The 27,296-nt window shown below is 35.8% G+C and overlaps 1 protein-coding gene across 2 annotated transcripts; it reads right to left on the bottom strand.

Moving 5' to 3' along the window:
• Positions 1-160: 160 nt before the first annotated feature.
• Positions 161-25,032, bottom strand: mmp16b (matrix metallopeptidase 16b (membrane-inserted)). 2 transcript variants are annotated; one of them, XM_059502312.1, is made up of 10 exons: positions 24,648-25,032; positions 14,010-14,158; positions 12,644-12,763; positions 8,808-9,127; positions 6,286-6,447; positions 5,195-5,412; positions 4,977-5,115; positions 4,123-4,273; positions 3,893-4,008; positions 161-1,271 (listed from the first exon to the last, which is right to left on the bottom strand). In XM_059502312.1, exons 1-10 carry the CDS (start codon positions 24,765-24,767, stop codon positions 907-909), a joined length of 1,860 nt encoding a protein of 619 aa, XP_059358295.1. In that variant the 5' UTR covers positions 24,768-25,032; the 3' UTR covers positions 161-906. The 2 variants fall into 2 exon arrangements, with proteins under 2 accessions (XP_059358295.1, XP_059358296.1); XM_059502313.1 differs by having other exon boundaries at positions 8,823-9,127.
• Between the last annotated feature and the right edge of the window lie 2,264 nt (positions 25,033-27,296).

Below are 27,296 nucleotides of genomic sequence, written 5' to 3'. Positions count from 1 at the left end.
CTCTTTTATAAATTCCCTATGAATGGATTGGAAGCACTTAACAAAAACTCTAATGTTCTGTGCTGCAGCTTTAGAGTCTTTAAAAACGCCACAGCACAAAACATGGACACCAGCCATACACTTGTTTACAATTAAACATTTAAACAGTCAGCGGCACTTACGAATCTTACTGCAGATCTCCGTCAGTCAGTAGTGCATCAAAAGAACAGTGAGAAGCAAAGGAATTAATGGAAAGGGGTCACATTCACACAGGCACATGTACACTAACACACAGAAAAATAAACTCAATATGTGATTAAGGCATTTGACGAAATATTGCAATGCAGCCCCGATGTTATATGTCAAGGTCCTTCTGATTTCCAAGCAGATATATCCCATATAACCTGCAGATGAATGCAGTCAAATGGAACTCAAATAATGATCGATAAGCCAGTCATCTCAGAATATTCCATGTGAATGAAGCAATCCTCTTTGGACACTAAGGGCATATTTGGTTTGGGTATCAGTTTTTTCAACACAGGCAAGTATTTCAGAGTGACACAGGTGAGTTCAACCTTTATGGAGTATCTAGATCAGCAGTCCGGTGATAAATAATTCTCAACTCAGTTGAAAAGCTCATAATTATGGTTTGTAGAGTAACAGTTTACTCCTGCAGTGGACTCTAGGAACCAAAATGGCCACCAAAGCCACACAGAGTTCCAAAACCATACAAAAATGACACATTGCCATCTACGAAGGCTGACAAAGGGAGCAGGAAGTTGGCATGATGTTCATTTATGTCGTCCTTCGTTTCTGCCAACAAATACCAACATAAAGTCAGCGCCTCAAAATGAGCAGATTTTTGACCTTTTTAAGGGATTTTTAAGACGAAAATAGTTTTAGCAGAAGGAGTGGAACCTTGAATTCTCAGACCCACTCTTGCATGGATCGCTTGCAGTACAGTATGTGGCGCTGCGTATCCTTCCTCTTGAAGCGGAACACGGTGTAGAGCAGCACCATCATGCACAGGGCCAGGACGCAGGGGATGGCGATGGCCACCGCTTTCTCTGCTCCACCGCTGCTCTCCAGCTTGAGTACGATATCAACGTCATCATTGTCATATTGTGGTGGCTCTTCTTCCTCTGGAGGGCTCCCGTCCCAGTCAGGGTCGGTAGGTAAGCCGTCACAGCCCATAAAATCACGCAGGATAGACCTGGGGTAACCTGGCTCCACTCTCAGCCTCTGGTTGTTGAACTTCCAATACTCCTTCCCCTTGTAGAAGTATGTGAATCCTTAGGAGAAAAGGAAGACAGCTCATATTGAACTATGCATACTGGAAAACAACTATGTGTTATTCTTAGTTGAAAATAATACATTTTAAATCTAATTACATTAAAACTCAAGTCAATTATTTGTTACTAATAATACATTTTGTTCATGGTACTCCAAGTTCCAAGAGTACTCCAAGAGTGTCATCATATTATCAGGTCTGAAAATGCATAGTACAAAAACAAAGACACCATTACGATATAACTGCCTGTACCTGTGCCATTGCAAATAAAATAAAACATTGGTATGAATTGTGCTTGAATGTCCCATCTTGCACTGTTGGTTCAATTATGAAGAAGACCAGTAGATATTATAAACCTAAATTCTGCCTAGAATTGGATGTCCCTCAAAAACTCAGCAGGAACAAAGATATTTGTGAGAGAAGCCACAGAGAGGCCAATTATAGCTCAGAGATCACCAGATCCATAAGACACATGTGAGGACTCACTACTTGCACAGAGAACATAGTTAAGAGAAACTTCTATTCTTCTGCCAGTCAACACAGTGTTCTCCAGAGTGAACCAATTACTTCAACCCTGAAACTCTGGAAGGATTTTACGATGGAAAGAGTTGTAGAGCATTTCTTCAGTCTAGTGGCTCAACAGTATACTTTTATGTTGTGATATACACTTATATGGATAAAAGAAATAGGATACCTGACTAGGGACATCTAATGCCATCGAATTCTAAATACATAGACTTTAATATAAAGTTGGTTCTCCCATTGCAGCTATAAGAGCTTCCACTCTTCTGGGAACACTTTCCACAAGATTTTGGAGTGTTTTTGTGAGATTGTTTGCCATTTTATCCAGTAGAACACTTGTAAGCTCAGGCACCAGTGTTGGACGAGTAGGCCTGACTTGCAGTCTCCATTCCAGTTCATCCCAAAGGTGTTCACTGGGGTTAAGGTAAAGGCTCTGTGAGGGCCAGTCAAGTTCTTCCACATCAAGCCTTGTCTTTATGTACCTTGCTTTTTGCACTAGGACACAGTCATGGTGGAATGGAGAAGGGTTTTCAAAAACTTTTTTTACAAAGTTGGAAGCATATTGTAACGCTAATCAGGATCTGGCTAATTTGGATCTTGGAACACACCTGTTGTTGATGATTAGTATGGTTGGATTGAGTTATCTGAGATAATTGCGCATTCATGGATTGGTTTAAAAGGGGCTACATATGGATATTCAAACATCGAACAGCAATGCAGCAAATGGCTGGCAGCAAGACAGAAACGTAATGACATCATACTATTTAAAAACACAGCTTAAGAAAAACTTGATTAATTTTTGGTCTTTTATAATGAAACAGCCAAGTGCACAAAACTACATAAATGTTATAACAGACAAATGAAATATGAACAGTTTTTATTTTATGTTTCAGTTTTTTTTAATGATTCCCAATTATTTATATTCTCGATTTGTAATATTTGTACATTCTTTACATTTTAATTTCAAAGTAATAATTAGTCATTCAATTAATTTTATATTTGAAACATTTGTTACATGACAGCATTAATTAAAGTTTCTTTAGGGTCAAGATCATGTTATCTGCATCTCCTGTACTCCATCAATCCACTCCTATAATAGCTGTCATCCCTCATCATGCACGACTCTACATTATCTGTATAGCATGTGTGTAAGACTCTAATACAATTATGAAGTAATTATTTTACGACAAATAAATCTTTCAGTGAGTAAAACTGACGGTGTCTTTAGATAGACAACAGTATTATATTATTTTACAATTAATTTTTTTATTGATTATTATATAAAATTATTGTGCCTGGATCAGTAGGATACTCTTGTGATAAAGTAGCGGTGGATGGGACAGAGATCCGAGATCATACCAAATCTTGTCAACAATCAAATCCAGTTAACTGAGTCAGCGACGTAGAAGAACGGGTCAGTGGCATTCTCCAAACCCAGACTCGCCCATCAGAATATCGAACAGAGAAGCGTGATTTGTTACTCCACAGAGCAAGTTTCCACTGCTCCAGAGTCCAGTGGTGGTGTGCTTTACATACAATGCTTGACATTATTTTGGTAAGTGAAGCTTGCATGCAGCTGCTGATATTAATGCCAGTGGAAGTTTATAATCAGCAGAGTGTTGGTGCCTTTTACGCACCATGCACCCGAGCACTTGGTGACCTTTATGTGGTCATCTGCTTCATGGCTGAGTTGTTGCTGTTCCTACATGCTTCCACTTTCCAATAATACCACTTACAGCTGACCATGGAATATCGATAATTAAAAAGTGTGTCCCAATACTTTTGTCCTTGTGTAGTTAAGAAAAACTGAATATTTCACTTTGTGAAAAAATTGATTTTATATTTTTTTTTCATATTGCATTTGCTGTAATAATAATAATACCTACATAAATAGTCACAACTCAACGTGTCTGAGCATATGTATAAACCACCGGGTCATGGCACCAATACAAATGCAATTATAGCAATAATTAATTGTGAGTTCCAGTACTGTGAAACGCAATGGCTATATTACAAAATTCGTTTTGTAATATGAGCAAATTGGTTTGGGGTACTTTGCAAGGCTCTGTGCTGTCAGCTAGGATTATTTCAGTGTCTCACCATTTTCTTTGTCCACAAAGGCTCCCTGTGGAGAGTCTGGGATGCCTTTCCACACAGTAATGGGTTTTGGATATCCAGGGTCCATGGTTCTCATATCCTCATTGTACCTCCAGTATCTGTAATAGTAGACAGAGACAGAAAAAACGGTCTCAGACATTATGGAACAGTCAAGTGAAGGCGGTGTCCACTGGGTCCCATTGTACACTGTAGCTAGAAGCTATAAAACTGACCTGTCCCCTTTGAAAAAGTAGGTTTTGGCCACGTCTTCCCACCAAACAGCGGTTTCAATGCTCTGTGTGGGCATCCCACTGCCAAAAAGAGAAATGTCCTGAGGATATGTGGGCTGTAGAGTTGTATCCTTAAACACCCAGAACCGGTTGCCTTCAGAAATGCAGAGAAAAGGAAAAGGTTGCATTTAGTGTTTAAAATGCATGCAAGTTCTTCTTATTCTAGTAATAATAATGGTATTATTATTTATAATTGATTGTAATAATAATAAAACCGGAGATAATTATGACTGTTTTCACATCTGTAGATTGTTTGCTTCTTGGTTCAGTTCACTTTTACAAGGAAGCATTTGAAAGCATGTCAGATTGCTGTGGATTTTGTAATTTTTTTGCCATTTTTTTAAACTGTCCCCTACATGGGGTTATGTCCCTCGTAGCATCATTCATGGAGAAGTTGGCTTCACTGGTTTATTGTCAATGTAGCCATCATTCATAATGTCCAATCAAGATCATAATCGTTTGAGATGAACTATGTTAACTAATGTGCTCACCCACAGAATCAGACACTGCTGATTTTTACGTTACAAATTTCCCATTATAAATGATAATACAGCTTGGTTCATTGGTCTTCTCAGCACTTCCAAATTGTTTGCGTTCAGTCTGTTATTTTGGTGTGGATCTTGGGGCAACTGCTGTATTAATACATGCATAAATGAACTGAACTAAGGGAGAAAACATGCCATGCAGGTTCTGAAACTAACTCGGTGTGAAAATGCCCTTAGTAGATCCTGAAAGCTGAGCTCTTTCCTTCACATATTCACGTCTATATTTAGTCTGAAAGATTTAAAACATCTTACCTTTGAAGAAGACAAACTTCCCCTCGCTGTTTTCGTAGACAGCATCGATCTTGGGAGGCAGACCTCTCCAGAAGTAGTTAATTTGCATCGGGTATCCAGGTACCACTGAATTATCTCGCACCCTCCAGAACCACTGATCCTAATAAGAGTGTGCTGGTGTTAGGAAACACACAGTTTATGCTTCTCTAATTCTCAGTGAAGCTGTTCATTATTCATACCTTAAAGATGAACAGCTCCTGTCGTAGGATTGCCAAAGTGTTGAAACCTCCGTCACAGATGTTGGGTTTGGAGTTGGGGTGGGCTGGTTTTGACTTCTGCGGAGGGCGATGGGGGCGACCCTGTCGGTCATGCTTTCGAGGGTCAGTTGGTAGGTGCAGGCGAGGAGGCGTAGCAGTCGTAAGCAGTCTAGTAGGCTGAGGATTTTTGTCTGGAGGACCTGCAGAATGAATACAAAATTCAAATCACAAGAGTGTCAAATGACATTACAGATGTATTTGAAATCTCATGTGCCAAGTTCAAATAAATGAATGTACACTTTGTATTTCAAGTGGTTGTGTAAAATTCCATTCCATACCATGTTAAATGTCATATAAATCTTTTTCATTGTTAGTTCATTTTAAATAATGTTTTTTATGTTACCAATATATAATTTTTAAAAAATCAGTATTTTTTTTCCAAGATGATTTTTTTTTACAAATATTATAAATTATTTCATTTATAAATATAAGTATTAGTTATTATTATTATTATAAAATTATTATTAATTACATTTATTTGCCATGTTGATTGCACCAAATGAATATTTTTTTCAAGTAGTATCAAGCAGTGCATCACCCCCCACCCATAGAAAAATAATAAGAGATTATGCCATACGACATACAGTATTTACAGTATTATAGTATTTTTCTTTTCAAGAATTTATTTTTTATGCATTTTTATTGTGTTTTGAATGAAAACCAATCACCATTTTTGTATGATACATTTATTTTTCTTTCATATGAAATTGTTAAAAGTTTACTTACAAATGAAAACAAGTACATTTAAAAATAATAATATGAATTATATATTTGTAGTGTGCTGCTATGCAGTTGTTAGAGTGTTCTGGGAGTTTGCTGTGGTGTTGTGAGGTAGTTCTGGTTGAAATGCAGTTGCTCACCAGCAAATAAAAAAAAACATTTCCAATAAGCCCACCACCATGTTTCTATAACCTGGTCAATCTCATGGTTTAGCCTTATTGTTGTAAATTGTATTCAAATCCTTCACTGTAAGTTTGATCAGTGTTATATATATGCAAAAGGTTTAAACGCACCATATATTTTCTGGATGCCCTGTAGATCATCATGAGGCAGTCTGAAGCTCTCTGTGTCCATATACTGATAGAATGGAGCCATTATAGCCGTAGGATCATTAGAATGCTCCAGTCCCAAAGCATGACCAAGCTCATGGACTGCCACAAGGAACAGGTCATTACCTAAGGAGTACAGAATCAACAGTGAAAATATAATCACAAGATTTGCTTTGTTTTTTGCTGTGCTTGTACTCTTATTTTGAGAAGCATCTGGCATTATGATTCACCACTCAAGTGCCTGATCTGAGAGTCATCTTAATGTTGTAATGTTCATGTGTACAATGCGTGGGCATGACAGAAAACAGTAGCTTTGGAAACAGAATGCAAAACAGATCCCACATTGCTTTGTATTATACAACAATATAACTGGAAATATCTTCTATGCTGACCTAATGATCAATAAAAATGTTATGTAAGCTATCCTTTTTAGTTTAGGTATTGTATTAAATGCACTTGAAGTGTAATTCAAAAATGAAGGTAAATTTTTTTCAAAAGCCGTACTTGCAGATAATGGAATATGAATTCAATAAAAGGCTATTTAAATGTACTTACACAGACATGGTTTTTGCATTTTGTAATGTCAAACTTAAGTTTTCTAAGTATATTTGAAATCACTGCTTTAATAATCTTTTGTGCTTATATTGATGTGTTGACTAACATACTAACACACATGTAAATGAAATGAATTGCAACTGTAGTTTGTTATTTAATGTAACGTTCAAGGTTAATTTATTTTAAATGTACTCAATTTCAACTTAATTGTTGCAAATGTGTAATTACAAATATATTTATAAACATGACATAAGTTTTAAGAAGTTGCATTAAAGTATTTTTTAGTTTACCATTAATGCTTGTTAGAATATTCAGTAGTATACTTAACCATATTTCAAAGACAACTTATTATTTTATTTTATTTTTTAAATTGTGTTTTTCACAGGGGATACAAACAACATCTGAATATATCAAAATTTGAGTTTTGTTCCTCACATACAGCTACAGTATATAGGTCTCAATTTTCTACTATAATAACAATAAATTGTGCAAAATTAAGCCAAACTCTAATCCTAAATTCATGTAGTTAAATAATATTACTCAGTACCTAAATGTATAATTACCCTGCAACAAGGACACCTTAAGACAAAGTGTACCCGACTATTGTTATGGTGCTTTTATGGTACATTTTTAGAGCTTTGTGCAGTCTGACCTGGTTCCAGTGAGTGAAGTGAATGGGAAGCATTCACTTCTAAATGACCTGTTAAAAATAATCATCTAATTGCTGTTTATTTTATAACATGTTGATGCCAATCAGACTTAATGTAAAGAAAGAAAACCACACAGTGTGTGGTCCATATAGACTGTGGTGACACTAATGAAGCCTGAAACCATGGGACGCTATTATGCCATGCACGTGTAACATTAGAGAGGGCAGTAAAAAAAACAGCCGAGGGTCTTGAGTGCAGGCGGCGGTAAAAATGCCAGTAGCGAATGTAGTTGCACCCATTCATTACTGTCTTGCCTGAGACATTTTGTGAAAGGAGATGAGCATCTTAAAAGCTCTCTGCATCCAGTCGGCCCAGGTAATTAAAGCTGAGTGCCTCTAAGTGCAGCTCACAGTGAAGAGACGGATCTGATTACCTCTCATTTAATGGGTACAACCATAACACAAATACTACATATAGAACAAAGCTGACACTTGACATGCACACAACCAACGATAGTGTTGATTATTTGCATGGGTTTAGAACCTGATCATCGTCATTACTGGCTGTAAAGTATTGTTCATGATGCATTAACTAATGTTAACAAATACAACTTTACTGATAAGTGTTAACAAATGACATACATTTAGTGGCTGCTGTTTAAGTATGCACTCAAATACCATGCACAGATGCATTTCAGCAGTTGTTTGTGGAGGATGCAGAAGATTACTGAAATCTGACAGACTTTATTGGGAGTACAGTATGCAACTTGACCAACACAATCTAAAATGGGCTCTTTGAATATTAGAATTGGTGCATGTCTGCAGTGCAGTGAATGATAACAGGGCCAAGAAAACATATTTACAGATATCTTGTTAGAACAGAAGTTATCATATCTAACATTTAAGGATATTTCAATCATGATGACTCTTTGGATACTTTTTACCTGCTTAAGCTGGTTAAAGAATACGTTGTTGAGTTTGTACTTAAATACCACACACGTGTTGTAGCAGTTTAGTAAATTCTCCCCTTAGTGTTTACAGCACAGTTTGTTAACACACTCATTTCAGCAAGTAAATTGTAGCACTAATTAATTTACAAGCAAGTCTTGTTTTGCATTTGTTCTTAACTTTAGCTGTAAAACACTGTAATTAATTTTTCAGTGGTGCTTGTGAAAGTCTCCAGATGTCATTAATGATTTAGCTGCTCTGTCACTTTCACATTCCTGCTGAAACAGCAACTTCATTGGTTTGTTTATTGTTGAAATTGAAAATGTGGCCTAACCTGCCATTCTCTCACCATCATGGTTTGGGTTGCCCAGTGTCCAGGGTTCATCTGAGTCGAAGTGCGTGTCGCCCCCTATGCCCGGCCCTGGGAAATAAGCATGTGCCAGGAAGCCTCCTTCTCCATCAAAAGGAGAGCTGTCACCATGGAAACCAGAGGCAAAGATGATGGTGATGTCGACGTCACGTTTGCCGCTCTCCAGAGCGCTGTAGGGCACGGCCTCAAAGCGTAGCGGCGTGACACCTTGCCATACGTCAAACGCCCGGCGAATGGCCTCATGCGTTTCTCGTGCTCCCACTTTAGGAGTGACATTTTTAATGCTAAAAACAACAAAAAGAAAAGAAAAAACAAGATTTACTAGTAAATATAAACACTAAGCAATGGCAAAGTCCAATTTATGGTTAGCTTCAGGCTTGCTTTTGGTCCGTATTGCCCCTCAGTGCTTTAAAGCTTTGCACTTCAGGGCTTACAAGCCCCATAACAGACAATAAACACAATGACTGTGCAGGTGAGAAAGAAGAAGAAGAAGAAGAAGAAGAACTCTTAATAGTTAACTGTTATACACTCCATACTCAATATTTTTGGTGTTTTTATATTGCTTTTGTGGGGATAGTTAAACTTTTTTTTTCTGTTGTTGGAACATCACGAATCCAAGAGATATTTTAACATGTGATAATTTATACACTGTAAAAATAATAAATAAATAAATAAATAAATAAATAAAAATCCAACTTAAATTTGGCCAAACAAACTTTTCAAGTTTGAGAAAACTGTAATGTAGAAAAAGTTTAAATAACATAAATTAGTTTGATCCCTTATGATCACTGATCCGTAATTGATTTGTTTTTGATTATCAGTTATTGTTTTCATCTTTAATTTCAGAATATGTAACTTATTTTAGTGCATATTCAACTCTACAACCTTGTTAAGTTGTTATAAAAGTTATAAAATGTTTTGTGTAAAAGTAATGCCAAAGTAATGTTTTATATCAGTAATGCACAATATTCATATTCAGTTGCAAGCTTATTTGTATCACTTATTTTATACGTTTATACAGCTTATTGAGCTATACTCTCTTAAAAACTCAGACCACAGCTGACTGTCCTATCTATTATTTTATCAACTTTAAAAAAAAATTTCCCCCAGCGTTCTTGTTTAATTATATTATCCACACAAAAACCTCATATTTTAATATTTGTTTTTGGTAAAATAATGTATTTTATTATGTATTTCACTTTAATTCATTTGTCTTCCTAAGTGCTTTCTATTAGCATAATGTTGTGTAAAGTGTAATGTTGCAGTTTCTTCTGGTACAAGGGTGAGTTTATATCTGCGAGAGTGTCTGTAATATCTCCAGCAATTCATTGTTTCATATGTGCTATAAATGGTGTGTTTTGAGTTTGTGTTCTCCACATTTAATCAGATATTAATATCAGAACCTTCAATATGATTGAAGCCCCCCACTATCAAATGTCATAGTAAAAACCCTTACTATTATGATGTGTTAATATCACAAAAAAGAGGGAGCATTTTCATTTCCAAAGTGAACTGCACCAACTGCCCTTAGACTGGCATCTCTGCTGAGTTTCCCACATTGAAGTCTTTATCTTCCTCTAACAGACTGAGAGGCCCTGAAAATCTCAGCTGACTTTTCTCTATAGAGGCCAGTCACTCACTGCCAAGCCTGTCTTCATTTACATTCCATTTGCATAGGTGGCCCATCAATTAAAAAAGCAGGATTTGAATAAATCATTTCCGTTATCGCCCGCTGTAACCAGGAAAGTCTAAATTGAGGTGAGAGAACACACTATTTCCTCCGAGCCCTTTAGAAGGTAATCTTCAGGGAATTCAAATATGTTTCCTGAAGGTTAAAGAGTGAATGCTGGAGGTTATTATATGCTATTATATTGGCTGTGTCTTCACTGCAGTGCAGCATATAGGATGGCAGTGACAGGACAATTTGAGCCAGGTCCGTCTGTTTCAACCTATCAGGGTCTGGTTTGTCAAAATTCACCTCAATTCATTTTAAGAGTTAAACATCAGAAAGAGGGCAGGATTCACACAAGATGTCAGATGATATGCAAATTAGGGCTGTCAAAAAAATCTAATTTTGAATATTCGTCGAATAAAAAAAAAAATGCACATTCAAATGCAAAAATGTTGAACCATCGGCCGTCATGCAGTCTTATCAGTGGCGCACGAAATGCGACGGCGATGTACGTGTCATTGCATTTTAATGCTTTCGTTAGCCTGGCCAGTTGAACTCACTAGATGCAGCGCTGCTATGTTGTTCATTCAGTATATTGCGGAAAACGAGAGCATCAGTGTGGAGAAGATGTTGTTTACATCAAAACTGAAACCAAGCTGTTCACACAGAACGCATATTTATCACATTTTCTAGAGGGACGTTGCACTCACGTCTCAAACAAGAGAGCGGTATGTTTAGAAAGCCATGTAAAATTAATGTAAGTTCAACTTTTAAAAATCATGTCTCGAGACTTTATGGAAGTTTTTCCTCATATCACTGTATATCATGTTTTTAAATGAAGAAAGTAGCCTACTGTGATTAGTTTTTGGTCCTTTGTATTAAATTATATATACATGCATGGTGCTGTTTTTTTTCTAATTGTTTAAGCAACTTTATAAATTATATATGGTTTATAAACATTATTTAAAACTTTATGCACTTTTTTTCAAAGATAGTCGTGTTATTTTATTATGCTTTGAAGAAATGTGAATAACATTTTGTGCGATGTGCCCTCTTGTTCCCTCAGGAGAGAATTCAAAAGCTTTTTCCCCCCTAACTGAAATTATGCCTTTTAAATTCAAATATAATTCGAAATTTGATATTATTTATGTAGAAAATTCGAATTTAGTGTTTCGGTCCCTAATGTAAACGTACCGCCCCTTTAACCTTAACTTGTCTTAAAGATACAGTTCACATTAACTCTTTTCCTGCCAATGGCAGAATTCTTGGTAGGGGCGCTAGTATACATCTTCTGAAAGTGTATTGAATCTCTGGATCAAAATAGGGCTAAGCTATAGCAGAAACTAGCAATATGTCAAATAAAGTGATCATCCAACATTAAACAGTATATCAGTCAAAACTGCCTAATGTTACCAGATTAAATGCTGACCCAGGAAGTGGAGACTATGTAAACTTTGGGGGTGTTGATGGAAGCAATGTACTCCATATATGTTTAAGCACTGTTCTGAATTCGATCTAGGCGTAGTCTTTGAATTTTTTTTTTATTGTCTCAGCTTTTTGTTTAATTTTTTTTTTTTTTACTTACCCTAGCTAGAATTATATATTTTAGTTACTTATTTATAAGCATAGAGGCTCTATTCTTACATTCGACATATTCGTGTTCAGACATTCATAAAATTATATATTCTGGGGGCCACAATTTTGTACAAATGTTACATGCTAGCAGTGACTGGAAACAAACAAAAAAAAAACTCTGGTTGGGAAAGAGTTAATATGCATGTGCATCTGTTGAGGTAAGATTTAAGTGATTCTTGAGTAAATTATTCTGGAAGTTATATATGTTAGAACATAAACATTTATCTAATACTGCCCATGCATACTTAATAATTTTAACATAAAATTTTGATGATTGCATTTATTTTCTATAATATCATTAATAAACAGAATTACATAAAATTGGTATACTATGCCTTTAGGACAACTGTACCTTTAAGACTACTTATTTAAAGCTCCATTATAAATTTTGAGCATTTCATTTCACAGTTCTGTCTGTTAATGTCTGTGCTGTATTTATAGACCAAACTGTTAAATCATTAACACTGACAGAGGCATCGTGTCTCTCTCTAACCTGTATGTGATGTGTGTGCGTTGCCACTTCTGTCCAGTTAGTGCATAGCGCTTCTTCCTGCGGGATCCAGATATGCCGCCAAGCAGGTCTGGTACCCCACATCTGGGTTTCTTCATCCAGCTAGAGGAGAAAAAAGAGCAAAGGCAGGAGACGAGAGGTCATTTCAGACCTTCATCACATTTAAATCTAAGTTAGCTAACATGCTGCTTTAAGGCATTACTATACACGTGTTTGAATGGATTTAAAAATAACTGCGTTCATTCATCAGAATACTCATTAGACTTTTAAAATGAATCAGTGTTCTTGTGTTTACTATATTGTTGTCAGTGGATTACTGTTCTGGAGATACATAAAAAAATACGCACAAAAACATATATTACAGACATTCAGCACCAAATTATAGCCATCAAAATCACCCGCTGTTCTGTTTTACTGCAAGTTACATAATTTCATCATTACAGCTTACGTTAATTAGCATGTACAAACCTACTAATAAAAGATAATATATTTATTTATGTCACTGAATGTGAAAATCAGTGCATCATCTTAACTTGTCATCAATAAACCATAAAATTAAATTTTACACAAACACAAACAGAATAAAAAGAACTGTCTAAAGGCAGAATAAAATGGACTTCAAGGTCAAGCAGAGAGTGCGATCATGCTTCATAACACAGTACAGTAGAAAATGTTCTCAAAACATTTTAGATTGGAAAATGGCTTGTGGTGTCCAAGCTAAACATCAGAGAGCAGGGTTGAAATGTTCAGTCCAAAGAAAAGGTGATTAATTTGAATCAAAAATTAAATTCTTCAAATGATGACTCATTTCTAGGAAACTGTGTCATTTGTGTCCCATTTTTGTGAACATTATTTACTACTGATATAAATAGCATGGAAAATAGATGCTGGATTTATTATATTGTTTGACAGAGCTTGTGTTTTATTGAAATTTAAGATTTTGTAAAACCTGCCATTTTGTATGTCCTTGTAAATCACCATTACAGTTTAATGGGATACATAAAAAAATAATATTGCAATTAAAATAACATAGTTTCAATGTTTCATTCTCATCCTGGCATAATATCACAGTGAGTGACATCATAGAGTTCTTTTTTTTTTTTTTTTTTACTAAATGTCATTATGTATGTCATAATGCATATCATTATGTTTACTCATGTGGTGTGATGATAAGACAATTCCTAGCCATTTTTGGATTGACCTTCATCTTAGTAACTCAACCCTGCAACATTTGGAATGTTACAGAGTCAAACAGCTTTTGCAAAAACCATGTAGCAATAAAAATACAATTGGCATTTTCATACACAAAGGGCAGAGTTTTACTGTATGTGTGCTTAGGAATACTTACTCTATTGTCTGCTTGTCTAGACTCCCTGTGACGTTTAGTCCATATTTGTGCTGCATGGCAGCAATAGCAGAATGCATGGATTGGGCTGATCGCAGGACAGCCATGTTAGGTTGTGTCTTGTGGAGGTAGCCATACCTCTGTAACCATGCCTGCAAAAGACAGAACAAATGTAACCTGACAACATGTCCTCAGCTAAACCACAAGGCTCAGCTGTAGCCTGAACAATAAAACAAAGAATAAGAAGCTAAACATGCCTTCACAAGGCATAGAAAAAAGCCTACGTACATGTTTAGGGGTACAGGATTTGAATTTATCCTGGTTCTCAGATGCTTTTGTTCTCAAGCTGAGATTGTATATTGGACATTGAATGGTCACCCAACATGATACCAAAATTGTTTGGCATACAAAAGTACCAAAATGTTTATATAATCAAACGTTGCAATTGATTAACATGAACCAGGCCCAACAGTACATGCAAATAACTGACATGATTATAGTTTATTAAGAATATTAACAATATTGTATATGCATAAACAGCAGCAGAAGTGTGATTCACCATGCAGACACTGGGCTAAATATTATAGTTGTATATCCTTGTATCTAAAAGGTGTGCACTTGTAGTGTAATTTAAACATTAAAAGTCAATTTTTTTTATTGTACTTAAACTATTGTATTGTACTAAAAATATATCATATTCATGAAATAAAAGGGCTTTTAAGTGGTCTTAAAGAGAGTGCACTTTCATGACTATGTTTTTTTTTTTTGTTACAATTAAATATAGGAATATATTATAAACTTTTATAAACTTATAAAATTACATTAAAGTTTATTTTAGTTTACCATAAATGCTTGTCAGTGCATATTTGACAGTACACTTTAGCCATATGAAGACAATATGTAATTATGACAAGATGTAATTATGAAATTACTTAAGAAGATACTAAACTCCTTCCATAAGTGGGTCAAAACCATAGAATGTATAAAAACATGGACGTAGTGTCCGTGACATTATCCAAAGATTTCTGAAGAGTGTTTTTGAAGGTCAAAGTGGGTGGAGGTGGCCGTCGCCACTGAAAATGGGCAAAGAGGCGGGAGCTGGTTGCTGAAACCACACCCACCTAGCTCGACAGCAGTGTCAACATTGACGATCCACCTGTCACTCAAGTGACCACGCCCTTAATTATGCAGAACTTTAAGGCTTAATTTAATTTAAACGGATGAGTTATAAAAATTAAAAAAATCACCCTCTGACAGTTGTCATGAAGGGCAAAATGAGCTATATAGACCAAAACCACTTTTTGAACCAGGCTGTAAACACTTTTTTTTTTCTTCTGTAAAGTTGAGCATTTTAACATGGGGAGTCTATGGGACTGACTCCCTTTTGGAGTCTTTGGTAAATCGATGAATTGCAGTTCACTTCCGTGTTGTCTTCAACAGAGAGATGGGAAGGTTGCCATCATAGACAGTAAAAGAAATGGACACAGCGACCCCATTGGAACTCAATTGAGACAGGTGAAGCCCATTTTTAGCGATTTTTAGCACTTCCGTTTCTGACGCGCAGACTCAAACTAAGCTTGATGACGTCAGCAACCTGTCTGACAGATGTAAATCTTCTAGTAGCTGTGCGTGCAAACTGCCATCGTTAATCTTGCAGAGACGGCGAGCTTGAGCAGGGAGTTCTTTGGCGTGAGTGAGCAGGAGTAAGTATTCTGATTAATTATTTTGTATAGTAATTCAAAATGTAATGCCAGGGCTTGTATCTATGGGCTTCTCTCTTGACGTCTCCCCGATTGCCTGCGAGCTTCTCCTCCTGTCTGTACGGTAATTTCTCTACTGTGCGACAGAGAGTCGAGTGGTTATGACGCAATCGTTAGCCTATTTTTACAAAAACTGTTTCTACGGGGCCATAATGTAACATAGAAGAGATGCTAACGCAAGTGAAGTTCTGCTACAAGATGGCGGCACGCGGCCGACTTCAACTTCCGGACGACTTCCTTCCCGCCTGGTTGCCATTCGGTCAAAACCCACTTAAATTAAATTAATCTAAATTTACACTTTAATATATTAAAGTTATACCTTTTTGTTTAATAATAAATCATGCAATAAGGTGTCAGAGAACATTCACACATTCACACTCACATCAGTTCACACTTAAAGGTGCTGTAAGGTATGTAAGATTTTGACTACTAAAGCATAAAAATACCATAATATTTTTCCAGATATTTAAGAAACATGCTAAGTTAACATACTTGTTTATCTGAAAAACAATACTTCAGTCAGTTATTCTTTGAAAATGTGTGTTCTGGGCCGGAATGTAGATCTTTGTTTTGGTTTGTGAAACCCGCCCACTGCCAGTTTACCCAATTGTATTTCAGCATCCCAGGTTGCCAGTTTGCAGAAAACACATGAATTTGGACAGCAATACCTAGTTCAACCACTCGGTGTCAATCCTACATACAGAACCTTTAAACATATTATTTTAAAGCATTCTATTTCTGTAGTATGTACTATTTTTTTAAAGTATGCTTGAGTGTACATCTTTTTCACAAGAGTGTAAAATGACTGATGAATTTTGACTGGATATCCCTCATGAATATTAACCATGGTTCATTTTCCTAAGGGATGTTGCATGATATTTGAGATCAAAAATATTTATAAAGTGTCTTGCCTATCAAAATGAGTCGTTTATTAATAAAGGGAATTTTTTTTTCAGTACAGTTAAAGTTTCATTATCAGTTTTAAAGTATCACACTGACCTTCCAGAGATGCTAGTTTGCCAGCCTTAGGATTTAAATGGCTGAATTAATTTAGCATACTACTTTCACCATATGACAAGTAAGGGTACATATACGAATAGTAAGAGTACTAAGTTTGCATACAGTTCTGAATTCAGCAAAAGGCATGCTTAGAGAGCGCTAAGTGTGAGCATTTAATGAACTCTCTTTGTTTTTGCATTGAACTGCAATGGTCTGTTGTAATGCATCCTATGAGACAGCTGTGATTTGAGAAGAGTGGTATTCTGAAGGTGCATGTTAAGATCATTTCATTCCAAACAACATTATGCTGGAAAGAGCTTTTAAGATAATGTACTTGAGGTCAAACATACTTTGAAATAATCCATAAACAAAAAGCAAACTAAACGTTTTAGTGCTCTGCCGCCACAGAAATCAATACTTCAATATGAATGTCTGTATATGTACATGTATGATATAAATGTACTGTATATATATATATATATATATATATATATATATATATATATATATATATATATATATATATATATATATATATATACAGAAAAAACATTCATTTCAATATTAGTGTTGTATATGTATCTTATAAAAGGTCATTAAGTGATATTCTGTAGAATATCTATGCAGGCTTAGTTCTCCTTATGAGAAAGCAAAATCGGTTGAGAGCCAAATTGATTCTCTAGCACTAATCAGATCCTGCGTCTCTAACCAACACAAGGGCTGATTACTAATTTATATGAAGAAAACACAGATGTGCTATAGAGCCGCAGGGGTCTGGTATGGCAGGGTGTAACCATGGTGATAAAGAGTCATAGATAGAAGCAACTTTGTCATCCTCAGGGTGCTGTAATCACTCTCTTGTGAAGCTATAAATACAGAGCTCAGCCAAACTGATGCGCATTAAAAATGGCAATGAAAGAAAAAAAAAATCTGCCACGTTAATATACTCAGTGTGTGTCAAATAAAACCAAGATTGCTCTTCAGGTAAACACACAGACGCTCTCACACTCATGTTTATGCAGAAATAAAGCAATATGATGAAAAACAGGCTTAACAGGTGAGAAATGGAGCATCTAGCAAACATGATTGTATAACTAACATCTTCTCTGCGGTCCAACGGTGTTCCAGCATCCCCAACCAAAGGAATTTCATCTGAATGAGCCAACTGATTTCTCCAAGATTTTTTTCCTTTTTTTTTTCAGTCTTTTCTCAAGTGTAATTATTTATTGACTCATCAAGCAAAGAAAGAAAAAAAAGAAAGAGAGAAAAAAAGAAAGCAATACACAAAAATTACAGTCTAGTTCAAATTGTATAAAAGACAATGTATTCTACCATTCAGAAGATCAGTGTGTTTCTTTAAATGTTTTTGAAAGAAGTCTTTTTTACTGCTCATCAAGTATGCATTTATTTGATAAAAAATACAACACTATTTAGAAATATTATTAAAATTTAAAATTACTGATTTCTGTTTTAATATATTTTAAAATGTAGTTTCTTGCACAGCCATTATTCCAGTCTTTAGTATCACGGTTTTTTCAGAATTAATTCTAATTTACTGCTCAATAAACATTTCTTATTATTATCAATGTTGCTCTTACAGACCCCAAACTTTTGAATGAGAGTCTATAATTTCTTAAACATAACATACTGTACCATTTGATATAACCATATCAAGTGAATTCTGTATCTTACTAAATGTCTCTGGATGTCCAATACATACATTATTTATGCCGGGTGAATGTATGATTTTGTTTTACAATTTTTGGTAACACTTTAGTATAGGGACCAATTCTCACTATTAAAGGTGGGGTAAGCGTTTTTTCAAAAACGCTTTAGACAACCGATTTGGGCAGACTAGCGAAACAAACTTGTAGCCAATCAGCAGTAAGGGGCGGGTCTACTCATGATGTGGAGAAGAGCGAGCCGAGTGACAGAAAGATAGAGATGGAGGATAAAAAAACATCTGTGTCAGGAAAACATCTGTGGAACAAGAAGTAGGACCCATGTAAATATCGGATCAGCTTTCCAGCACTGGAGAGAACTCAAGGAGCAGAAGGTCTGCGATCAGACACTGAGGTTGCTTTGTTTCTTCTCGATAGGTGAGTAACACTGTGTCTGCACCGCAACAGCTAAAATCTGTCTAGTAGGGCTGTCAAAATAGCTGAAATACTAGATTCGAATTTTGTTCTTAAATATAAATAAAAAATATATATTTGAATTTAAAATGCATAGTTTCAGTTAGGGTGAAGAAAAGCTTTTGGCTTCTCTCCTGAGATCACAAGAGGGCGCATCGAGCAAAATATTACTAATGCACATTTATCCAAAGCATAAGAAAACAGGACAGTGCGCGTATGAGGTGAATGATGAGACAGAAGTGGTATTGCGTGTCGAGCTTGCCCGCCTTTGAAAGTTGTGGACAACTTTGGACAACTTAACTAGTTACTTATAAAAGAAATGCCGATGACGCAACCAATTGTTAAATGACAGGTCCGGTTCAGTTAACCATTTGTATTTGTATAATTTACAATATCAATATGGTAGTAATTTGTACTGGCATTTAAACGTTAAACTTTACTTATATTTACTACAGTTATAACAAATGTTTAGTAACGTAAATAAAAACCGTTAACGCTCCGACTCCGCTAACCTTCGAAATTTTTGAATTTTTGAACAAGATAGCAAAGCTGTGCGCATAGGATTGTGGGTGATTTGAAAGCGCGAAGGATACACATATGCATCCTTTCCTGTGTATGGGATATTTTTCGAACGAAGGACTCAGTCCTTGGTAGAAATTCCGAGGATCCTCGACATTGGAACAGTCTTTCGACGGATGTCGATGACGTAGCATCCTCGAAATACTGGCTTCCGAGGATCCTTCCTTGACATTGAGAAACACCAACGGTGTACAATTGGTTTTGCTTTGTTTCACAGAATTAATCATTGCCTGGGTTGCGTACATATGTGTGAGGCGGAGCTATCAAAATAGGGCCTAGGGGCGTGTTTGTTTTGGTGATTTCAAATGTCAACATTGACTTCCAGAAATCGCTTACCCCACCTTTAGTTGTTTATTAGCATGTCTATTAATAACATCTTGGCTGTTTGTTAGTACTTATTAAGCACATATTCTGCATGACCATATTTTTCATCCCTAAATCTAACTAACACCTAAACTTAACAACTACCTTACTAAATAATAATAAGCAGCAAATTAGGAGTTTACTAATGAAAAAGTCACAGTTAATTGTATGTTAATAGCAAGAATTGGACCTTGAAATGAAGCATATATTTTTATATAAAAGCTACTTATATTAATTAATGCCTAATAACGCTTCTTATAATTTCATATTAATATATAAAGTCATATCGTACTGGTGAAACCAGATGTTTTTAAATCACATATGTAAATCGTGGTGTATATTGGTAGAAGAACTACCATATTATTTACTTTTGTGTACACCACCCACTTCACTAATTGGCTTAATACACTTAACACTGCAAGTTGAGGGAACATTAATATTTTACTAGGAGAGAAAAAAAAACACGTTGACAGAAATACAAATTTCATCCTAATTAGCCAAATGATCTCTCCAAAATGTGTGTATACAGTAATACAGGCTTTATTAATTACAAGAATACATTTTAAAAAGACCTGAATTATTTCTATTTGCAGAATCTGACAAGAGTGAATATTAACCACAGAAAGACGAGATGCAAAACTTTTGTGAAGTGCTGAAAGCGGACTATACATATGTCCATAATATACATGCAATAAGTGCTTTAAAACATGGGGTCTGATATCAAAAGCAAGCCAGGCTAAGACAGGTTTTCTTGATGTTCAAATTGCTGAGTCATTAGGTGGTGCTTTGCATCCTGTCACAATCTCACCCTACCATGACAACATGAAAATAATCATTACCCAGAAGCTGCTGTTACATTTATAACAGATGGCAGAGACAGACAGAAAAAGGGCATGACGAGATGATGATGAAAAACATCCTTCTGGAGGACGTTGGAACAACAGTGTTCCTTATGGAGACCTTTGAGTGTATCCACTAAGATGAAAAATCCATCATAAATACATAATGTCTTGAGTGTGACATCTGACGAGAGGCTGCAGTTTCATAGATAGAGATGTGTGCTTTTATATATTCTATAAGTACAGTAACAATGTTGTGTTCTAACTGCAGTGTGTTTAATAGTGTCTGTTTTAACTGCAGTTATTTATATCAGTTATTATATAACTAAAACTGAAACAAAAATTTCAACCATTAAAAAAAAACATAATTACTTGAAATTAAAATGAACTTGATGTACTTAAATAACTAAACCTAAAACTGAGATAAAAATGAAAAATGAATTTTCTCACTTGTTCTTTCTCTGTAGCTCATTCACACTATCTCTCACACTTCTCTCATTTGCATCTTGCAGCAAAAGCCAATCAATGTAGTCAATTACAGGAGTCAGTCTGCTGAAATGCATCTTAAAATGTGCTACTGTTTCCAGGAAACAATTCTTCATGCAAATAGGCTGCCATATTTTCCCCTGAGTGCAACGGCATCAGTTTCCTAGGGGTCAGTGGCAGAACTAACCTCAAGTACTGCTACTCTACATACATAATCTGCCCACTAACCAGCAGCAAGGAACACACTAATCTACTCTACGTCTCTCTTGCTGGTCTCTATCTCTCCCACCTTGCCTTTTTCATGCTGCAGCTTCCTACTGGGCCAGACAACCCTTTTATTCATTTTCTATGTCTTTAATCAGCTGTAAACACATGAGTGTAATGAGCTAAAACAGGTCTTAGGCCAACAAGAGTCAACGATACTCTGAAAATGGGTTTATTTGCACTCTCTACTCAACAACATTCAAACAGATTTTTGGAGCTTGCCAATGCAAAGCTTACAGTTACAATGCTGGTTGTTGTGGATGGTTGCCAAGATGTTGCTATGTAGTTGCTAAGTGTTTTTTTTTAGCTTGATGTGGTTGGCTGTAAAATGATGCAACGTGTTTCTAGATCATTGCTAAGGTTTTCCGGTTCTAAGGCTCTTCTTCAGTCTAAAAGAGTAATTCATATTCAATACAAGTTGAGCTCAATCATTAAAATTTTGCCCACCAAAAATGTTACACATTACACGGTGAATGTTAATTAGAACGTAGAACTTAGAACTTAGATTCCTTTTTAAATTCTTCTTATTATAATTTTTACACTAAAACACATTTACATATATACAGTACTGAAATATTTTAACGCCCATTTAGTGCTTCCAAACTGATCTATAATATAGATAAAATAACACCGTTTTCACAAATTCAAGAGAAAACTATTTAACATCTTGGCGAATTGGTGATGAATTTGTATGAATTTGTACAATTACATTTTTATGAAAACATGATTTAAAAAAAAAGTGAGCATGAAGGTCCACCCCTAAATCTAACTCTCGGTGGGGAGTGAGCCGATCATGTGCAAATGTGCAAAAGAGATTGTATGAATTCATATGCATTCACCACCAATTCAACCAAAATATAAAAATAAAAAAGTTAAGAACTGCCATGAAAGTGTTGGTGATTTCATGTATACTTTTTTCTTCAAAGAAAAGGAGGGACGAGTCAATATTCACCCATAGCACAAATGTTTATCAGGCGGCAGTATAATTCTCAAACTACTTTACTCCTTTTATGACATCGTGATGACCCAAATCCATTTAAAACTTTATTTAAATTGATTAAGGTCTGTACTTTATGTCCACTTCTATTATCCACAAAACCCACCCCCTCTTATCCTAACAATTAATAAGATGACTGTTTACAGTATCTCACTGGTCAATAGCACATAGCAACAACCCCTGACAACCTATTAATCACATATAGAGCCAGAGCTACATGAAATGTTGTTACCAACTTAAGCTAAGCACATTTGCACATGTATGTTGAAGACGTGCATAATTAAAGCCCAATTTTGATTTCACCGCTGAATCCTTGAACCTTGAGCTCTCTAGTCTATTCCTAGTTCAGGATCAGAGGTTCCCCCTCCGAGCAGTCATTACTCATCTCACACACATTCTCTTTCTTCCCCTAAGACCACTGACCTGTGCACTCAACTCACAACTGCTGCCAACCACTGCAGCCCTGCCAGAAAAAAAAACCCACACAGGAGTTACATGGGTGGCAGAGAGATGAAATGAAGAAAGAGGTTTTAGTTACCAAGAAAGCAAAGAGCACTAATTTAGCATTCAGGTGGCTCTGTCCCAATGGTCTTACTGTAATTTTGTGAAAGACAGTTTCATCAATACAGCCTGCTCTAAAAGAGCATCAATATTATCATGACAATACCATGTCCACCATGAGCTGATGCACTGGCACTGAACCTTCTACAACTCTCGCCTCCCAGGCAAACAGAACCAGGCGGGTGACAAATTCTCTCAATATCAACCAGCGCTGCCAGCAGCACTAAACATCACATTTGTGCCCATTCCAGCCCAAAGGAGTTTGGGGGAGAGTTGCTAAGCAACTTACATAATCTTTATGTGCTTGACATTATCGCAAGAGTCTGCGGTTGAGTAGCACTGAGTGAATCGAGGTCTTGCTTCCCCTATCACCCCACACCCCGTGTGATTGTCATCTGTGAGTGAATGGATTTGGACCAGAGGAAGGAGCCATATCTCTGATTGTTGCTGCTCTCTCTCTCACTCAAACCTCAGGTCTGCACTGTTAAGAGCTTATGAATTAAATTGCGTAACAATGCACAATTAAGTATAAGCATGTTTAAAGGAATACTTCAGTTAGCACTTCAGTCCATCGGCAAAAGGAAAGAGAATAGAATATAACAGAATTTAATGTTTAGTCTTCTCAAGCACACATTTAGAGAACAGGCTGAAAAATAGAATTGATGGAATTTCTGTCTATTTGTTACTATGAACGGCAGAATAAAATGACATTTCTGTTTTCTGTTACTTTCTATAGAATAGCAGCATTCTATTCTTTTCTGGTTAAGAATAGCATTCTATTCTAATCTAATAATAAAAGGATTGCTTTTCTATTTTGTTCAATACACTGAATAACAGAATTGGCTTAATGGAATAGAATAACATTTCAAATTCGCGTTGTATTACAGAATAGGAATTAATTTTGTTCAGTACGCCAAATTACAGAATAGAATAGAATTTCAGTTTACTTTGTATTACAGAACAGAATAGTTCCCATTGACTTTGTATTACAGAAGCAATCTATTCCATGAGCATGTGTAGCCTAATCTACTTTATTCTGTTTTGTAACTTGGTGTAAGTAGACAGGAATAAAAGTCTATCGTTTTCTGTTCTGTAATTCAGAATACAAGGTAAACAAGAATGATATTCTACTTCGTTCTTTTTGTAATAGAAGGTAAACATGAATTGAGTACTATTCTGTTCTGTTATACAAAGTAAACAGAAAACATTTTCTCTTCCATTCCAGTCTAGTCTTTTTATATGTTCTTCTATTCATTTAAACTCTGTATGCAGAGTAATAGAACAGAACGGTAAAAAATTGCATTATTTTTCTTCAGTGCATAGAATTACTGAATAGGCTAAACCAGACCAGACTATAGATAGCATTTCTGTGTACTATACCAAAATAACAGAAACAGGGTTGCATTTCTGTCTAAGGAGTACAGACTAAACTAGACTAGACTGGAACAGAATAGCTGTATATATCATAGCACACATTCAGATCTTCCAGATGATTTAAGTGTGATTCTGTGCAAGTGCTGTCCTGATTTATTTACGACCTGCGATATTGTCCTTCTAGGTCTCAGAAAAAGCTGGACGCGTATTCTTAACACGCGCGTTTGTGTTCATGACTCAAGCTGAAGATGCTGATGCTGATGCTGATGCTGGGCCAGTCTTACCTCAACGCTGAAATGATGGTCTTCGGCCGCTGAACAGCACATCCACACAGCGTGATGGAGCCACAACAGCAACGCATACACACAGTCCAGCCTTCGCTTTTTAAGCAGCGTACCGTTCATATTTGTAGATTCGCTTGATTTTCTTTTATCAATGATTACTTAGGTCTCTATTCTCGTATGTCAGTTAAGCAAGTGGCATTTTGGACCGAAGATGAAACCATCTGAGCGCGGAGAAGCATCGGCGTCCGCACATTTTGTCACTTGGCTGACAATACACATTCCATCTTGCATATCGGATGCACTATTTCGAGTCATTTCTTCTGCTTTGAAACGTTACCTTGGCGAACAGGCAGGTTGCTTTTCTATATTGGGCAGCATCCAGAGCGTAAGCACTGCGCATGCGCTCTGACTTACTGGCCAGTGATGCTTGTTGACTAGTAGGCACCATTCATTCTGTCTTCATTCTTCTTTCTCTCCTGTCAATCACAGATCAATGAAGGTGTAAAAATGGGTCTTAGGTAGGCGGGACGCTGAAACGGCTGACACTGACGGTAGCCTCTGGCAAACGGCCGTTAAATTGGGTCAGCGCCAGTATTTCCAGCGGTCAAGCACCCTACTGTTTAATAATAGCCTATCATAATAATAACATTAGACAACTGATTGCTAAGTACAGGCCAGAACTATCAAGTTTATGGTCCAAGAAATTAATGATCAATCTTTTCCATATTTATTTTCTATATCTTTATATATCTTTAATTTACCCCCCCCCCCCCCCCCCCCCTTAATTCAGTATGGTTTACAATCCTTAAGTACAAAAATAATTAATCAGATATGTTTATAAATATTCACGAATATGGAAATGGTTCTACCTGGCTAACATTTTTAGTCCCCAGAACATACTTGTAAAATTAGTATTTGGTTATAAAATAAAAACCTAAAAATAACCATTAGAGGACATTCTGTATATGATGTCTTTATGTTGTCTCTCTCACTCACTCACGCGCACATACACACACGCACGCAAGCACGCACGCACGCACAAGCACACACACTTGCAAATGTATTTAGTTAGTTATTTAATAATAATTGTTTCTTATTAATACAATAAAATACAATGACTAATCAGTAACTTTCTTGTTGGTTTTTTATTTTATTTTAATTGTAGACATTAAATAGCCTAATTAATTATTTTATTTGTGTAACACAAAATTGTAATTGCTCCATGTCTTCCTATATTCCTCTTTGTATCACAAATATTGTGCAGAATTTTTTTTTATAATAAATAAGATTTTTTTTTATTTATTTAAAAGGTACATCTGGAATTGGACAGTGGACATTTCATGCCCACCACAAGATGGGGATGGTTCACTATATTAGGAAATTTACAAATTTCTTTTCTGTTTGTTAAAAAGTGTGTGTGTGTGTGTGTGTGTGTGTGTGTGTGTGTATGTGTGTGTGTGTGTGTGTGTGTGTGTGTGTTTGCCTGTGTGTGTGTGTGTGTGTGTGTTAGTGTGTGTGTGTGTGTGTGGTGAGAGAGCAAGAAAAAGACAAAATAGAGACAAATCACATTAAGTAGTCACCATTATTTGGATAAGAATAATATATATATATAAGTAATTACACATATTAAGTTACAACACAACTTTGATAAAAAATTTACAGTCTTTAAAACAAAATAAAGCATTAAAACATTTGGAAATGTTGTGCATTTAATACAGTATAGCAACAAGACAAATTACAGCATTAGAGCAGAGACCAATAATTGCGGGGAGGTCTTGAAAGCTCAGTCATGGGAAAATGAGTTCATCTGCTTCACACATTAAAGAGTGAATATAAAGAGGCATCTGCGGCGGCCTCTGGTTTTGTGGGTATTAATAGCGCTCAATTAAAAATAAGCACAAGGTTTTAATTTTCACACTGAGGTTGTGCTGGTGAGGAGCCGGTGATGAACACTGTAATTTAGTTTGATCAGCCGATCCGAAAAACAAACCAATTATTATGATACTGCTCTCTGCTGCACTCAGCCACTTGAAATTGTGCTGTGAATTGAATGACAATAATTCAAGAAGAATTCTTGACTCACAAGAAATGCCATGTGTGTATCATTATTCAAATTGCGTTGCATCGCTTTGCTTTTCAACTGGGGAAAAAAAAGAAGATACAAACTGACCTCTGAATTGTAGGCATCTACATAACATGCACAAGATCTGTTTGTATTCTAAACTTAAATGCAATTATGACAGTTATTAACAACTTATTATTAACACAATAATCATTAGCAGCTTTTCAAGCCATGTCCACAAGCCAAAACCTTTTTGTTATATTCTGTTTGTTTGTTTAAAACATCTGATATAAAGGTAATCTGGATAATTTATACCAAGTGTAATTATTTGCTTAGTGCTGTATTTTAGCTTCACACAAATTACATTTAGTGTTAAAAACAGTAGTGATAAATTTCACAGTATTTTTAAGTATTTTAGATCCACTGAAATCATGCATTGAGTGCTAGAATTTGAATAAGCCACTTATCTGTATATAAAGTCAAAATAAAAAGGAATCTAAAAGATTCAGTATCGATAAAAAAAAATAAATAAATAAAAAAATCCAGTGAAGCATTTACAGTTGGAAGTAAATGGAAAATGTAAAAGC

Source organism: Carassius carassius, chromosome 20 (genome assembly GCF_963082965.1).
Source record: "Carassius carassius chromosome 20, fCarCar2.1, whole genome shotgun sequence".
NCBI lineage: Eukaryota > Metazoa > Chordata > Actinopteri > Cypriniformes > Cyprinidae > Carassius > Carassius carassius.
This window is presented reverse-complemented; position numbering and strand designations above follow the sequence as displayed.

Excerpts from the sequence above, each read along its gene's own strand:
- mmp16b (XM_059502312.1), bottom strand. The coding sequence starts at position 24,767 with ATGAACGGTACGCTGCTTAAAAAGCGAAGGCTGGACTGTGTGTATGCG. Across the intron at positions 4,274-4,976 it reads GAAGTTTGTCTTCTTCAAAG|GCAACCGGTTCTGGGTGTTT; the intron begins GTAAGATGTTTT and ends GCATTTCTGAAG. Across the intron at positions 1,272-3,892 it reads CTTTGTGGACAAAGAAAATG|GATTCACATACTTCTACAAG; the intron begins GTGAGACACTGA and ends TTTTCTCCTAAG.